Raw genomic sequence first — 18,269 nt, 5'->3', positions numbered from 1 at the left:
CCCAAAGATGTGCATATTGGTAAGTTGCACATCTTTGGGATAGTAGAAAAAAACTAGAGTACGCAGAGGAAACTGTCTGTGTAATGGAGATGCACTAACTACACAAATGTTGATCAGTACACTGCAACGGCCAGGAAGCGAGCAGGCAAGATCATCTCTGACCCCTCTCACCCTGGCCACAAAGTCTTTGAATTACTTCCCTCTGGAAGGCGACTCCGGATTGTCAAAGCTGGCACAGCCAGACATAAAAACAGTTTTTATCCACGAGTAGACAAAAGTGCTGGAGAAACTCAGTGGGTGCAGCAGCATCTATGGAGCGAAGGAATAGGCAACATTTCGGGCCGAAACCCTTCTTCATCCAATGGTAGTTGCTCTACTCAACAGCCACAAATCTGTAGCCTCCCTTTGATCTGGAATTTTGTTGGTTCACATGCATGATCAATGGTGTTTTATCATTAATGTTTTATTATTATTAATGTTTAGTGTTTTCTGAGTCATTCGTAACTGTCACTGTATGTCATGTTGTTACTTGTGGGCGAAGCACCAAGGCAAATTTCTTGTATGTGAATACTTGGCCAATAAACTTACTTACTTACTTAAGTTGATTGGTCACTGTAAATTGCCCGAATGAGTGGTAGAATTTGGGGTGAGAATTTGGGAGTTGATAGGAACGTGGGGAGAATGAAATGCTATAAGTGTAAGATGGGTGCTTGATGATTGAAGGGCCTCTTTCCAAGTTGTACGAGTCTACAAAACTGAAATAAATATATTCTCAGTTTATTGAACTGAAAAGCATAGCACATATTCCATGTATTTATAATACATTGCTGAACACTGAGAAATTAAACACTATTAAACATTAAAAGGACAAATGTTAATTTGCAGAGTTTGCTATGTATAAAAATAAAATGTCGCCATATAATATTTATTTAAAATATTGTGAAAGTTATCTCCTGAAAAAAATGTCCATTCTTTAATATCATGTGAATGTTGTTATACAAAATGAATCATGTGAACTTGACTTTTAATAGAGAATTCAAATGGTGGGTAGAGATTTAGTCACATCTTTTATTTAGAATCATAGACAATGTATATCATACCAGACCATTCTTCCTTATGTGACCCTATTTCATTAGGCGAGAAATAGTATTGGGTAGGCTAATGAGACTGAAGGATGATAAATCCCCTGGGCCTGATGGTCTGCATCCCAGCGTCCTCAGGGAGGTGGCTCTAGAAATAGTGGACGCATTTGTGATCATTTCCCAATGTTCAATAGATTCAGGATTATCTCCTGTGGATTGGAGGATAGCTAATGTTATCCCACTTTTCACGAAAGGAGCGAGAGAGAAAACGGGGAATTACAGACCAGTTAGCCTGACTTCGGTGGTGGGAAAGATGCTGGAGTCAATTATTAAAGAGGTAATAATGGGGCATTTGGATAGCAGTAATCGGATTAGTCCAAGTCAACATGGATTTATGAAAGGGAAATCATGCTTGACTAATCTTCTGGAATTTTCTGAGGATGTGACAAGTAAAATGGATGAAAGGGTGCCAGTGGATGTAGTGTATCTAGACTTTCAGAAATACTTTGATAAGATCCCGCACGGGAGACTGTGACTAAAATGATAGCACATGGTATTGGGGGTAGGGTGTTGACAGAGATATAAAATTGGTTGGCAGACCAGAAGCAAAGAGTAGTGAACGGGTCCTTTCAGAATGGTAGGCAGTGGCGAGTGGAGTGCCGCAAGGCTCGGTGTTGGAGCCGCAACTGTTTACCATATATACTAATGATTTGGAAGAGGGAATTAGGAGCAACACTAGCAAGTTTGCGGATGACACAAAGCCGGGTGACAGTGTGAATGCATTTGTGAAGGTTGCAGATTGACCTGGACCGGTTGAGTGAGTGGGCAGATGCGTGGCAGATGCAGTATAATAAAGATAAATGTGAGGTTATCCATTTTGACGGCAAAAACAAGCGGGTAGATTATTATCTCGATGGGGTTAGGTTAGGTAAGGGGGAGGTGCAGCGAGACCTGGGCGTCGTTGTACATCAGTCACTGAAAGTTGGCTTACAGGTACAGCAGGCAGTGAAGAAAGCTAATCAAATGTTGGTCTTCATAACAAGAGGATTTCAGTATAGGAGTAAAGAGGTTCTTCTGCAGTTATATGGGGCTCTGGTGAGACAACATCTGGAGTATTGTGTACAGTTTTGGTCTCCGAATTTAAGGAAGGACACCCTTGTGATTGAGGTAGTGCAGCGTATGTTCACGAGATTGATCCCTGGGATGGTGGGACTGTCATATGAGGAAAGATTGAAAAGACTAGGCTTGTATTCACTGGAGTTTAGAAGGATGAGGGGGATCTTATAGAGACATATAAAATTATAAAAGGACTGGACAAGCTAGATACAGGAAAAATGTTCCCAATGTTGGGCAAGTCCAGAACCAGGGGCCACAGTCTTAGAATAAAGGGGAGGTCATTTAAGACTGAGGTGAGAAAAACTTTTTCACCCAGAGAGTTGTGAATTTATGGAATTCCTTGCCACAGAGGGCAGTGGAGGCCAAGTCACTGGATGGATTTAAGAGGGTTAGATAGAGCTCTAGGGGCTAATGGAGTCAAGGGATATGGGGAGAAGGCAGGGACGGGTTATTGATCAGCCATGGCCACAATGAATGGGCTTGAAGGGCTGAATGGCCTCCTCCTGCACCTATTTTCTATGTTTCTATGTGCAGGAGGGACCAGGACCAAGAAACATAGGGAGTCAGGAACTGGAGAAAACATAGAAACATACATAAAAAAATAGGTGCAGGAGTAGGCCAATTGGCCCTTCGAGCCAGCACTGCCATTCAATATGATCATGGTTGATCATCCAGAACCAGTACTCTAGACCTGCTTTCTCCCCCATATCCCTTGATTCCGTTAGCCCTAAGAGCTATATCTAACTCTCTTGAATATATCCAGTGAATTGGCTTCCACTGCCACTCTTGAATACATCCAGTGCATTTGCTGGCCCCCAGTGGCAGAGAATTCCACAGATTCACAACTATCTGGGAGAAAATGTTTTTCCTTATCTCAGTCCAAAATGGCCTATCCATTATTCTTAAACTGTGACACCTGGTTCTAGACTTCCCCAACATGGGGACCATTTTTCCTGCATCTAGCCTGTCTAATCCCTTAAGAATGTTATATGTTTTTTTTAAGATACCCTCTCATCCTTCTAAATTCCAGTGAATATAAGCCCAGTTGACCCATTCTTTGTTGGCCATTTGGCAACTTGAACCTGTCCTGCCAATGGTGGATTATGGCTGACCTGTGTGTATCCTAAGCTCTTTCCACTCACTTTGAGTATATTTCCATTTTTTAGCCATATTAACAAAAAAATATTGATCTCACATTTAAAATTATTAATTAGGCTGGTATCTATTTTTTCTGGAAACATCTATCACCCCTTAAATAAGAACATGTTTTTACTAATTTCTCATCTGAATGCCCTGGCTTTAATTTTATCACCACCACACCAACAGAAATTTTTTTTCCCTCTATCAAACCCTAAAAGCTACAATTAAATCACCTCACTATAATTTGCTGATGATGATTCTTCTTTAGTCCCAGAGAATTAAAGCATAGAACTATGGCAGCTTGTCCAAGGACAGTTTTAACGAACAAGTCACATCCACACAATGTCCTGATTTATAACATTTGCAAATGTATGTCAAGTTCAACTACAACTCTCTCTAAAATTTAACACGATTCTGTGAAGAAAGGCTTTCACTGAATTAATCAGGAAGACACAAAGTGCTGGAGTAACACAGTGGGTCAGATAGTATCTCTGGAGAATATGGATAGGTACCATTTCGGATCAGGATCCTTCTTCAGACTGATTGTAAGGACGGGGGGTAGGGGTAGAAAGCTGGAAAAACAAACCCTGGTAGGTAATAGGTTGATACAGATTAGGAGGGTGTTTTGATAGACTGATGGTTAAACAAAAACCTGAGATGACAAAAATAGAAGGTGTGAGACAAAAGGATTGAAGAGTTGTGAGTTGTAAAGCTAGAGGTGGGAATGTAGATAGAAAGGCAAGGGGAGGGGAGAAATAGGTGCAAGTCCAGGTAAAGCATTTGAGGAGGGGGGGGGGGGGGGGGGGGTAATAATAGAGATTATATGGGGGGGGGGGGGAGAAGGGGAGGGTTCTGTTGTTACCTAAAATTGGAGAATTCAACATCCAGGGTGTCAGGGGAGAAGGCAGGTGAATGAGATTGAGAGGATTTAAACTGTTCTTCCATTTGTTTCTTAAGATTCATCATTCAAACATTCAACCGGCCTATACATTATTCTGTAAAGTCTATTTTTAATAATGTATTGTCAAATTAGAATGCTGACATAATGGCTGTGAAAATGGAATATGTTGGAAAATATGTAGATTTAGCTAAATTAAACCAGTGAAGCATGCACACTTCTGCTCCAACATAAGTACCATTATTTTTACATTCAATCAGCACCTTCCACAAAATAATGGAATTTTGGCAGGAAGAAATTTGAATTTCCTGGCAGGTGTGTATAAAATGATTAAAGGTGGGGAATGGATCCTTCATCGTGCCTCACTCATACAGTGCACAGATTAAAGTTAACAGAATGTTTAAACATTTGTTTTTGTAAAGAATACACCTGATCATCAAGAATAACTCATATTTAGACTTCCAGAAAAAAGATAAGAGCTGTGGAAGCTTCTGGAAACATATAGAAAGTATACATATGAATGCAATATAAATCTTTACCATGTTTTTTTAAATAGATTGATATGGCTGAAAACTGAGGCATGTTATTATACTGGGAAGGAATGAATAGAACCTCACAGCTGACAAATAGTTGCTCTGTAGCCCAAATATAAACAATACCTGATGTCCATAGCCATAATTTCTCTTGCAGAAGAATATATTAATCATTTCAAATGTGAGATTGCAAATGCTTGTGCCTTATAGATCTGTTCTACGAAAATGGTTTGGCCATTTGAAGATGTGGATTTTTGGTTTTAAAGCCCTGTCCCACGGTATGAGTTCATTCCAAGAGCTCTCCCGAGTTTAAAAAAAATCAAACTCGTGGTAAGCACGGAGAATGAATGAAGCGGGTACGTCGGGGCTCGGGGACGTCTCTTAGCGCTAGCGGCAGGTACTCAGGAAGACTCGCTAACGGCAGGTAAGCACGGGAAGACTCGTGAAGATTTTTCAACATGATGAAAAATGTCCACGAGAGCCCCGAGTACCGACGAGTGGCCATTACCGTAAATCTCCAAGTTCGAATCGGGGAAAACTCGGGAGAACTCTTTGAATGAACTCGTACCGTGGGACAGGGGTTTTAGGTGGGATGCAGGAACAATTCAGATCAATGAGCTGAAGACCCCAGACTCAATGCCCACGACACTGTTGATGGCTGTTAGGGATTATTCAGAAGTTATTTACTATATGTGGAAGTAGGAGCCATTAATTCAAAACAAGCACCAGTCTTCAGAATATCTGTTCTATTTTACATTGAAAGCAGGAATCAATTTGGAAATTAAAAAGACATCTTTGCAAACGTACAGACTGTCTTCTCACATGATCATGACTCGTTCTTGGATGGATCAGCTGGATGCAAGACAATCGGGCATATTAATTGGCCTACATCAAACGAGAAATGTTCACCTTAAGTTATTTCACACCATTGTATTAGAAATGAAGGAAGCTTCTAGACCAGTTATTTTGTCCTTTGGCACATGAAACATCACTATTGCCACATTTACATGTCCATTAATAATGAGGGTACCTGTGCCTTGAACAGAGTTCACCAATTTTGGTATCGGGGTTCTCGGTCTCCAGACGTTTTTAGACCATTCATATGAATTACATATTCCCAGCAAATGTATGTGAACATCCAGAAGTGTCATAGAACATAGAAACATAGAAAATAGGTGTAGGAGGCCATTCGGCCCTTCGAGCCAGCACCGCCATTCATTGCAATCATGGCTGATCGTCCCCAATCAATAACCCGTGCTTGCCTTCTCCCTACATCCCTTGATTCCACTAGCCCCTAGAGCTCTATCTAACTCTCTCTTAAATCCATCCAGTGATTTGGCCTCCACTGCCCTTTGTGCCAGGGAATTCCACAAATTCACAACTCTCTGCGTGAAAAAGTTTTTTCTCATCTCAGTCATAAAATGGCCTCCCCTTTATTCTAAGACTGTGGCCCCTGGTTCTGGACACCCAACATTGGGAACATTTTTCCTGCATCTAGCTTGTCCAGTCCTTTTATAATTTTATATGTTTCTATGTCTGCACAGAGACCCAGTTCTGCGAGTTTGGTAACCAGCTTGGAGGGGATGATTGTATTAAATGCTGAGCTGTAATCAATGAATAACAGCCTGACATATGAGTTTTTGTTGTCCAAGTGGTCCAGAGCAGAGTTGAGAGCCAACGAGATTGCATCCACCGTTGATCTGTTGTGGCGGTAGGCGAACTGCAGTGGGTCCAGGTTTTGGTCGAGGTAGGAGTTGATTTGCTTCATGAACAACCTCTCAAAGCACTTCATCACCACCAATGTTAGTGCCACTGGTCGATATAGTCATTGAGGCACGTCACCTTGCTCTGCTTGGGCATTGATATAATTGATGCCCTTTTAAAGCAGGCGGGAACCTCAGAAGTGAGAGGTTGAAAATGTCCGTAAAACTGCACAGGTGTTTAGAATGTCTGTAAAACTGCACAGGTGTTTAGAACATGACCGGGTATACCATCAGGTCCAGGTGCTTTCACTGATATTCAACCTGCACTGCTAAGTTATAGCCATTACCCTCAGAGTGACCATTAATAAGCCATCACAAAATCATAGAGAGATGTGTAGCCCTGTGTAACTTCATATTAGTTTTTCTTATTAAGAAATTTATATAAGTTTTGCTGTGAATATGTGTTCTGCATTTTGATTTGTTGTTAATGAGTTAGATCATTTTTCCTGTGTGGTGATTGGTTTGGGGGCGGGAGCTGGGAATGGTGGGTAATCGAAGTCCAGGAGAGAGAGAGAAGAAGTCCAGAAGAAGACAGAAGAAGCCTAGGCTAACTGCTACCCCTTCAGCTCGGAGGTGTGGATTAAAGACTGTCGCTGTTTGGACTTTGTGCTTACGAGGAGAGTGAGAGCAGCGGTTAGCTGAGCCCTGGAGACAACGAGGGAGAAGGAAGATTTCTGCCACATGGGGTCCTCTCTGGTCAGCCAACTCCCCGCCATCTTGTGAGCTTCTGCACTGTGCACTTGTCGGCTTCCACTGTATTTGGCCGCGACGCTCTCCAGCTTCGACCAGGCCTGCAACGTGGGGTTATTCTTGTTTTGTTTTTAATGTTGCCGGCTTGTGTGAGTGAGTGTGTGGGCCCACATAGTAATTAGTACTTAAAGGTACTATAAAAGATTGATTTATTGAGTGGTGTTGTTTGAATATCTGTGTGAGAAACACCCGTAAAACACCATATTTTTGGTTATTGATATTTTATTTTGTATTTCCCTGACCAACATATCATTTATTTAAATTAATAGAATAAATGTGAAGGTAATTCATTGGAACATAGTTGTCAGTTGATTTATTTTAACTGTTTCTACAGTAAGGTATACCATTTAATATTGTATTAAAAGTGCCCTATTGTCCAAATTAAAAGAGTGCATAAATACTTAAATTAAGGGTTAACTAACACCTATAAGGGAATTAAAGTTTATGAATCTGGGGCGCAGCTCATGTAGAGGGCAAAGAAGCACTACAGATGCAATATAGAAACAAGTCCTTTGGCTCAGTGAGTCCACACCAACCATTAAATATTAATTTTTAAACTATTCCTACCCTAGCCCATTTTACTCTCCCACATTCTCAACAGGTACAAATGAGATTCTACCACTTATTACGCATTAGAGGTGAATGCCGTGACCAATTGACTACCACCTGCACTTTTTTTGAGAGTGGGAGGAAGCCAGAGCATCTAGAGAAAACCCATTGATTACAGGGAGATCACTAGCTTCACCAGCTGTGCCACCTTCTGATTCACTTGCAGAACTCATGCAAGTGCCATTTTTGAAGTCAACATACATTTCAAAATGTTCAATGTTAAGTAGCGTTATCAACAATCATCATCTCATTTTCATCATATAACTTGCAAAGTAGTAGTGATCTATAAGATTTTAATGTAAAGTATCACATATGTAAGGAATATTGCTGCAGAAAATACTAATCAACAATGTTCAAAAGTAAAATGAAAGGGTTATGTGGTCGGTAAGAATAAGTACCTGCCAATTTAAGATGAGCATACCGGATGTTAAAAAGTTCTTCCTCTTCAAAATGGTGATAATCTTTGATTGTGGCATATGAAGTTATCCAAGTTTCCAATGCCTCAGTGATCTGATGGGGTTTCCCACAAACCTAACCTCTAGGCATATTGATGTGTCTCTCAAACAACATTGAGTGATGAATAATGCAGCAAACTCTGTCAATTATTTGCTGAGGTTACTTTGCTGCTCCAAGTATTTTCTCGTGCTTTTCATACCCTCTCTGATATTTCAGCCATGGCATTCCAACAGTTATAATGACTGAATAACATGGCTGAAATATCAGAAATGGCCACATAAAATCCAGCTTTTATGTATTTCCCTATCAAATTAGTATTTGCCCATGCAGTGTGAGCAACATTTATTGCTCTCTATTTGGAAATTTACATAGTCACACCAAATTTAGTAAAATTACTGAAGACACCACAAACTGACCACCGGGTGGCGCCGTAACGGCTGCCTCACCAACAGTCTGTCTCGCCCTTTTCTCTCTACTGTTTTTTAGTGTGTTAAATGTATGATTTAGTGTTCTTTAGCTTTGTTTTATGTGGGGGTGGGGGTGGGGGAGGGATTGGGGGAAACTTTTTTTTTAATCTCTTACCTCGACGGAGATGCAATTTTTTTCCGTATCATATCTCCGTCCACATTGCAACCTAACATCGAGGAGCTGGTGGCCTCTTGCTGGGGATCGACTTTGGGAGCTCCAACCATGGGAGCCTGCAGGACTTACAATTGTGGAGCTGGCGGTCAGTGTCAGGGATCGACCTTGGAGCTCCAACAACGGGAGCCTGCGGACTTTAACATCGTAGAGCTCACGGTCCCTTGGTTAGGGATCAACTTCGGGAACTCCAACCACAAGAGCTTTAACCGCCCCGATCGCAGGAGCTTCGATCGCCCCATAGAAGCGTGGGCTTCGATCGCGGGCTCCGCGAGCTTCGATCGCCACAACTGCGGATGGTTTGGCTGCCCCGACCGCAGGAGAATAAAGAGTGAAGAAGATTATACTTTATTGCCTTCCATCACGGTGAGGAATGTGGGGAATCCGCTATGGTGGATTTTAATGTTAACTTTTATGTAGTTATGTGTCTTGTTGCTTTTTTTAGTATGATTGCATGGTAAATCGAGTTTCACTGTACAAGTGAAACAATAAAATACCTTTGAACCTTTGAATTAATTTAAGGAAAGAATTCACACAATGCTATGTAAGTGAGAAGGTAGGAACAATACTGAATGTATTATTTTACTCACTTTTAGCACAGCCAGGAGACCATTAAAACGATCAACTTCTTGTCCTAGTACTGTGGTTAATGAATTTAAGCGTCCTTTTTTATCCCTAACAAATAGAGATTCAGTTGCAGTTTCAAGGTCAAGATTAGCTGAAATTGGAGAAAATTGAAAACAATTATTTCTTAGAGTTTGGAGGTAAGTTTGAATTCACAGCGACAAAACACTGCTATATAAAATACTTCTCTTTCCTTCGATCGTAAGTGACTATCATTTTGAGACAATACCCTCTTGCACAACTTAAGGCAGAAGAAATAGCTCCACTATATCTACTTTCTTAATTCCTCTCAGAATCTTGAACATTATTGTGGTGCAGTGGTAGAATTGCTGACCTACAGAACCAGAGACCCGGGTTCGATCCTGACTATTGGTGCTGCCTGTACGGAGTTTGTACATTCTCCCTGTGACCTGATGGGTTTTCTCCTACATTTCAAACACTTGCAGATTTGTTTTTCTCCTACATTTCAAACAACTGCAGATTTATAGGTTTATTGGCTTCTATAAATTGTGCCTAGTGTGCAGGATGTTTAAACTAATATTTGATTTGTTCTCTCAACACTCCTCCAAACTTTCTCTGCAATTTTGAACACACTTAATTTCTAATTTTGCCTTGCTCTTTCGAAAGATCATTGACCTGAAAAGTCAAAAATATTTTGTTTATTATTCACACTTAGCACATAAATTCACAATATCCAACAAGATACATTATCTGCCACTTTTTGCCGAATCACTTAATCTATCCGTACACTGATATATGATCTTACAGCTCACTTTCACAATAGCTTTATATTATCACTTTTCTTTCATACATTATACTCTGTGGTTTCTCCTTGGAGGCCTGAGCTAAAGGCGCACAGCTAATACCTGTGACTTAGACTCTTAACAATCTACCAATCCAAAAATAATGCATTTGATCCTACTCTCCAGTTTGTGTCCTTCAAATGAATCTTCCATCCTTGCTTGTCATCCTTGACCCCAGAAGCCTTTATTTTACCTAACAGATGTTACAAAAACAGTGGTGTCGTTGACAGTAAAGTTTGTTCAACACCACAGCAAGATGGTGATCAGCTAGAAAGTTTGTTTTCTCTGAACCAGTGGAGGCTAAGAGGTGACATGTTATAGGTATAAAGTTATGATCATACAGATAGAATAGTTAATAAAAATATGTTTCCAATAGAGGGAGTATGTAAGAGGGCATGAGGTTAAGGTGAGAGGTAGGTTGAAAGGTTTTCATAGGAGGAAAAGCTTTTCATACATCAGGTGCTTGACAGAGTTTGGAATGCAATGTCTGAAGAGGTGATGGTTGCAAATACTGTCACAATATTTACGAAGTGTCTGGACAAGTGCTTGAATCATCAATGCATAGAAGGCCACCTGCAGGTAAATTGGATTAGTGCAGATGTTAGAATGGGTGGTATGGACATGATGGATCGCGCACATTTTAAGAATGTGTCAGGTACATCGCTGGGGTCGGATGCTTTCCGAGGGTTAATCCTCATGATGGATCTGATATTAGCCTTGGTCCCTAATATTACCGTGAGGATAGGGGCTATGGGGGCTTAAGAATAATGGGCCATCGATGAACATCAATGTTCTCCCTTTCAAAGTGAGCATTGAAAGCATTAGGTTAATCCGGGAATGTTGCCTCGCTATAACTTGAGCTACAGCTTTGTTTAGCCTTGTAGGAAATGATTGCTTGCAGCCATGTCACAATTGCTGAACATCCGCCTCATCCTGTTTATACCACAAAGTGTCTCTTTACTTTTCTGATGACCTTACTGAGGCCATACCTGGGCTACATGATCTTATATCGCCAGAGTTGAATGCCCGAGATCTGCTCCTCAATAGATTGCAGCTCTCCTGGTTCATCCAAAGCTTCTGGTTAGGGAATACACAGATGGTCGATGGGAATACAGTCCTCCACACATTACCTTATGAAGTCGGTAACAACCGTGGCACATTCGTTCAGGTCTGTTGCCAATTCCTTAAACAATACCCAATCTACCAGTGCCAAACAATAATTCCCCTGATCAGCTTTATGTTGCTGCAATTTAACAAAAAACGAGAATAGCATTGTCCTGCAATCCTCACTGCTAGAGCTGTGCTTTTCTGTTGTTGCCTATATGCAGCAAGAAGGATCACAGCCATCTGGTCCGACTTTCCAAAGTGAGAGCAAAAAGTGAAGCAGTAGGCATTACCAGGCGCTGAGTGGCAAAACACAATCTGGGTATCAGTAATTTGGTTATTGGAAGGGCCATTTGGTAACACTGGCAACGGCTGCTTCCATCACTATTGATGATTGCAAGTATACTGATTTGGAACACTTAGTGCAACGATATTCTTTTTAGAAGATATCCAGGGATATTCCTCAATGTCCTGAACTGTATCCATCAGTTTCCAGTAGTAATTGTTGGTGCATCGGGGGCAGCCAACTGCATTTGAATGGTTGGGATTGCTAACCTTCACTAAAAAGCCAAGTCAAGATATCAGGTTTATGCCTTAACTTTTGTTTGAATCAATAACCATATTTGTGTTTAATTTAACTGTTAAACACCATTTTCAATGAATTTATTCTCTTTTATTATATTTATTGATACTCCAAATGATTTAATCGTTCAACCAGCTCTCAATAACAAATTGTGCAAATCTGAACCAAATCTTCTTCTCTATAATCCTTTGGGATCAACTTAGTTTCATTCCAGTATTATTGGTTCTGAAATGGCCAATGAGGTCAATGTAAGAACCGTTGTAACTGCCACAGAATATTAGGGTGAGTGGGTGGAGAGTATATAAGGTTGTCAATTCTTTGTGCCAGTTACAGAAGGCTCCTGTCCACTTCTTATGCTTGATCTCAATGCTATCCTGAAAGCCTTTGCTCCACTTTGAGAGATCATGGGCCAAGGACTTCAATGCAGCCCTCCTTATTGGTATATTATTCGCCACTATCATGTTATGAGTAGAATCCATGTTATTATCAACATATGCTGCAGCAATTTAACAAAAACCGAGAATAGCATTGTCCTGCATTGTTAAAACCAAGAACAAAGCAGTGGGCACATGGACATTACACCAGCTCCTCCCTTTTAAGTTAAATGCCATGCTTTGGTAAAACATCGCTATTTTTTCACTACCTATACACCAATTTCCTGGAATCTAACAGTGCTGTGTGAGTATCCCAAGGACCTAATAGTTCAAGTAAGCAGTTCACTGCCAGCTTCTCAGCACATTAAGAGCTGGGAAATAAATATAAGTTTTGCCAGCAAATCATATGTGAATGAGACAGTGCTATTATGAATTCATAAGTTCATAAGTGATAGGAGCAGAATTAGACCATTCGGCCCATCACATCTACTCCGCCATTCAGTCACGGCTGATCTATCTTTCCCTCTCAACCCCATTCTCCTTCCATCTTCCGATAACCCCTGACACCCGTGCTAATCAAGAATCCAAAATCAACTATTCATAAAATTGAAATACACAAGGAACTACATTTGAACTCACCTCAAATACAAAATACAGTTGGTAACATTTCCAGAAGAGAATATTTCTGGTGGCTAACAGGTCAAATGTTTTGAAAATATTAGTTTGTTTACCTGGAAGTTTTGATAGAATGGAATCTGCTAATTCATTAACAATTTCATCACTGCTTTTGCCAGCTCCACGTGCAATAACATTGGGCTGTACTTCAAGAACTGTCAGTATCATGGTGCTGGTTTCCTTGCGCTGGAATAGGAGGAGTGATGAAAGAACACAAAAACAATGTATGAATAGGTCCATTCAAAACTTGCAGCAAGCAAGAATTTCATTGTCCTATCTGGGACACATGACAATAAACTCTCTTGATTTGACTTGACCAATTCTCATTTTCAACATTAATCAGGGACTATCTCTGGAGACATTTTGGGTTGAGACCCTTCTTCAGACTCCCTGGGTAAACAAGGATGCCAGCAAATCAAGGAATGGACAGTGCATTATGAATTCATAAGTTCATAAGTGATGTAGTGAATTAGACCATTCGGCCCATCACATCTACTGTTCCAAGTCTGATCTATCTTTCCCTCAACCCCATTAGAATCTTCCGATAACCCAGGAACCCGTGCTAATCAAGAATCCAAAATCAACTTTATAAAATTGAAATCAGGAACTACATTTCTCAAATGACAAAGTACAGTTGGTAACATTTCCAGTCTGATATTGTACCACTACAGGTCAAATGTTTTGAAAATATTAGTTTGTTATCAGTTTTGATAGAATGGAATCTGCTAATTCATTAACAATTTCATCACTGCTTTTGCCAGCTCCACGTGCAATAACATTGGGCTGCCAAAAGAAGCAGTTCTGGTGCTGGAAGGCCATAGCAATATGAATAGTTCCATTCAAAAGGCAAGTATTGTCCTATCTGGGACACATGACAATAAACTCTCTTGATTACTTCACTCCAATCTCATTTTCAACAGAGCAGGAATAATTCCATGCATAGGAAATAACTTATTGGAGGAGGATCCCTGAAGGCGGCCTCTGCCTCGCCTGAAAAGACTGTTGGGGTTCTTGGATGGAGTCGAGGGGGGAGGTGATGGGACAGGTGTTGCATCTCCTGCAGTTGCGGGAGAAAGTACCTGGGGAGGGGGTGATTTGGGTGTGACGGGGTGAATTGACTAGGGAGTTGCGGAGGGTACAGTCTCTGTGGAAAGCAGACAGGGGTGGAGATATGAAGATGTGACAAATAGTGGGATCCCGTTGGAGGTGGCGAAAGTGTTGGAGGATTATATGCTGTTTGTACTGGAGGAGGTGCAGCTGCTGGTCAGCAGTGAAGAACCTTAACAGCAGCCAGTGGACACAGGAAAGACCATAGTTTTGAGGAGACCATCCTTCATGAAGAGCATAGAACCCTGAACTCCTGATCGCAGATAGACACCTGTGTCCAGCCCCAAGAGTAACAGATAGTGGTTGGGACTTGGACAGATAGAGCCTGGGTTAAGTATTGCATGCTTAACATGGTTATCTGTGTGTTTATGTGTGTGTGAGAGAATGAATGATGTTGCATTGACTCTGGATCTGACTTGTGTCCTTTATCCTCTTGCTGGTATTAAACAGCTGGATATAACACACTTAAAAAGTTATTGGTGAAATGCTCAGAATGAGGAGGAGCAAAACAGGGTGGACTGAATAGGTTGGGTTTATTTTCCTTGAAGCTACAGAAACTGAGGAGGGACATGACTGAAGTGTTCAAAATTATGAAGAGCATAAATACATGGAGAGTTGTTCTTTTTCCCCTCCAAAGAGAGAATCTGAGGAAGATTTTACTTTTCTTTCAGAGTGCAATTGAAACCTGGAACACACAATATGGTGTTATTGGCACTCCCATGTACTAATGGGAGTACTTATGGAGTACTTACAAGTACTCCCAAAAAATTAACAAATACCAAGTCAAACATGAATTGCCAAAACATAGACACTTTGGTATAAATGCTGGGTAAATGCGATTTGTACAGAAGGGTATACATGGTGGTGGCATATCATTGTAGGTCAAAGAGACTGGTTCTGTTCTGTATGATTATCATTATAATAGTATAATTATACTGATCATTATAATTAATAATCACGCATATTCTTTTGGTAACATTATAATTTGACGAGTATCTTTTTAAAGCATGATATATTATTATGAAGAATTGTACTTTGCTTGTCAGTGGTTGCAAGGCCACTTCAATAAATCTTTGTTCTTTCACTTAGAGCAACACTCATTGACATGCTTAAGCTTGAATAATGTCAATGCTCACAAAGCAAAAGTGCAATAAATTGTACAAAATAAGTAATAAATAAAAACATTCCAAAAGTATTTCATCCATCATGTCAGAAAAAAAGATTATTAATTGATATTCATAAAGTGACAATATGCAACCATGAATAGAATAACTGCCCTGTCAATTTGTAGCATTATGTCATCTTAGTAAATTAGGCCTTTTATTATTTAATTTTTAATTTTCATTATGAAATATTGCTAAGATTATTTCATTGCACTCAATACAAACCTGGAAGGCTAAATTAGCATTTTCATGCATTCCAAATATCTCTGGGTCATCAATTAGGGGAAGACCTTCGATGTACTCTCTAAATGCCTGCAAGCTGTCTACCTCAGGGCTGTAATAAATTCCTGAAATTCAGAAAATTGAATAATTGTATTATGTAGAAATAGATAGTTGCATAACTGTAAGCGACTGAAGATACATCTTTCTGAATGTCTCCAATGTTGAACCATGCAAACATGGGCCAGGAATATGCCGTCAATGGTACAATAGTGACATTGTCCTGTGCCCACAAAGATCCAAGTGTTCTCCAGCATGGACGTCCCCATGTACAAGTGTGTTCAAATAGATCCCCATTCAAACTTCAATGATATCATCAAGATGGTTGAGCAACCCAAGCAAAAACCACAATGTGCAATTAACAATTTAATCATCACCATGCAAAAAAAAAATGAAAACATTTAGATGGATTTAGAGTAGAAAGTGAATTATCATCAACAAGCTTGAGAAAAAGCAAAGAAATAATCTATTTCAATATCCATTATGTTTCACAGAACTTACTGAGGAATCAAGTCTTTACAGAAAAATCTAGTCCTTAATGGTCAGATAATTACAAAGTAATTACAACTTAGTATGTCATGAAAACTTACTTATCTCATAAAATATAATATCCTATTTACACTATTTTGCATCAAAAGTTGTTTATAAATATGCGTACCTAGAAATGTTGTCACAATTTCTACAATTACTAAAAAACAGAATCTTTAGGAAATTATATCAAATCCAGTTCTTTCATATGATAGTTTGTGCAATTATCATAAACTATCGGATTGACATAAAAATCTATTATTTTTATTAATGTCCTTCAGAAAAATCGATCATGCTTAACCAGTGTGATATATGTCATAAATAAAAGCAGTTGCGAACAATCATGGCTATATGAGGTATGTACTGGTTACGACTTGCATTTTGTGACTCTCTACAGTATGTTACAACAATGTCTTGGATACAACTTACCTGATGGTGACTGCCTCTCTGGAAGTAAGTTACAGCAAGAATGCTGTCCATCATTAAGCCATTTTATTTAATAAAATATCCTTGTGTGTTTGAATTGCTGACTCTATTCCAGCACAGTCATAGTCATAGTTAAGGACCTGTCCCACTTTCACGAGGTAATTCACAAATTCTCCCGAGTTTTCCCCTGATTCAAACTCGCAGAATGTTCGTAATGAGTCCGTAGGAGGTCGTAGGAGTTTGTAGATATATCGTAGAGACCACGTTCACCACAACTCTTTGGTTCACTCATTCATTCTCGCCCATACTATCTCCTTCCCAGGTACTTTCCCATGCAACCTCAGGAGATGTATCATCTGTCTCTATACCCCCTCCCTTACCTCTGTCCAGGTACCCTTGCAGTCGCGTTAAGTGAGACAGGTTCATGTGAATCTCATCTAATTTAATCCACTGTATCCAGTGTTCCTTTTGCGGACTCCTGTGCACCGCAATACCAAGCAGAAACTGGTCAGCCAGTTTGCTGAACATTTAAACTCAGTCCACCAAGGCCTGCTGGACCTCCCGGTTGCGAAACATGTTAACTAGTCATCCCACTGCCCCGTGCCTGCTTTATTGCCAGAGTGATACCACATGCAAACTGAATGATCAACACCTCACATTCCACTTAGGTAGCTTACAACCCAACACTTCTCCAATTTTAGAAAACTGCATAACTCCCCCCCATTTCAATCTTCCCCCTCCCTTGTGCCCCATCTGGAATTGCATCTACTTCTCCCCTTCCTTCCTCTAGCTTCACAATGCACAACTCTTCAATCACACTGACAATCTTTTCATTTTGGCACTTGTCCAGCTAACTGATTATCAAATAACCCATGTCACCTGCAACAATCTATTACCTGACTTGCTTTGTCCACCTCCACCCCACCCCCCCCCTACAAAGTCGGTAGAAGGGGTGTGTGAGGAAAGGTCATGACCCAAAAAGTCATCTTCCATGTTCTCCAGTGATGCTGCTTGACTCGCTGAGTTACTCCAACACTTTGTGTCTTCTTTTGTAAACCAGCATCTGCAGTCCCTTATTTCTATTATTCTGTACTCAATACCCTGACTGGTGAAAGACAATGTATCAACAGTCTTCTTGACTACTCCATCTACATGTGACGCCACTTTCAGTGTACCTGCATTCCTTGATCCTTCTTCTCAATGACACTCCCCAGGGCCCTGCCATTAACTATGTAGGTCCCGTCCTGATTTGATTTCACAAAATGCAACACCTCACACTTACCTCCATTCAACTCTATTAACCATTCTTAAGCCTACTTGCCCAACCGATCCCTGAGGTACACCACTAGACACGGGCCTCCAGACCGATAACAAGCCTCCAGTCCGCAGCTTAGAGATCAAACATACTGGGATGTAGTGCCATTAGTGCTCAATGATGAAAAGGTGAATGTGAGATCCCTTCCTATTGAGATAAGAAATTTGATGTGTGCCAAGAGACAGCAAGCTAAGAGATTCAATTGTAATAATGCACATGGCAACAGATGGCATTGTCCAATCCACTAGATTTCCAGGTAGGTTCCTTTTTTTAAAGAATGTAGATGTTGCTATTTTTGAGTG

General features: G+C 40.3%; 1 protein-coding gene across 1 annotated transcript in view; it reads right to left on the bottom strand.

The window, feature by feature from the left end:
* The window catches only part of LOC129695437 (dynein axonemal heavy chain 6-like), a 283,604-nt gene that overhangs the window by 18,836 nt on the left and 246,499 nt on the right, over positions 1-18,269 (bottom strand). Inside the window, 3 exon segments of the mRNA XM_055632390.1 lie at positions 9,577-9,704; positions 13,206-13,335; positions 15,645-15,766. Of these exon segments, the coding sequence (XP_055488365.1) occupies positions 9,577-9,704; positions 13,206-13,335; positions 15,645-15,766 (380 nt within the window).

Source organism: Leucoraja erinacea, chromosome 3 (genome assembly GCF_028641065.1).
Source record: "Leucoraja erinacea ecotype New England chromosome 3, Leri_hhj_1, whole genome shotgun sequence".
Lineage (NCBI taxonomy): Eukaryota > Metazoa > Chordata > Chondrichthyes > Rajiformes > Rajidae > Leucoraja > Leucoraja erinaceus.
The sequence above is the reverse complement of the archived record's forward strand: the minus strand, read 5'-3'. Positions and strand labels throughout refer to the sequence as shown.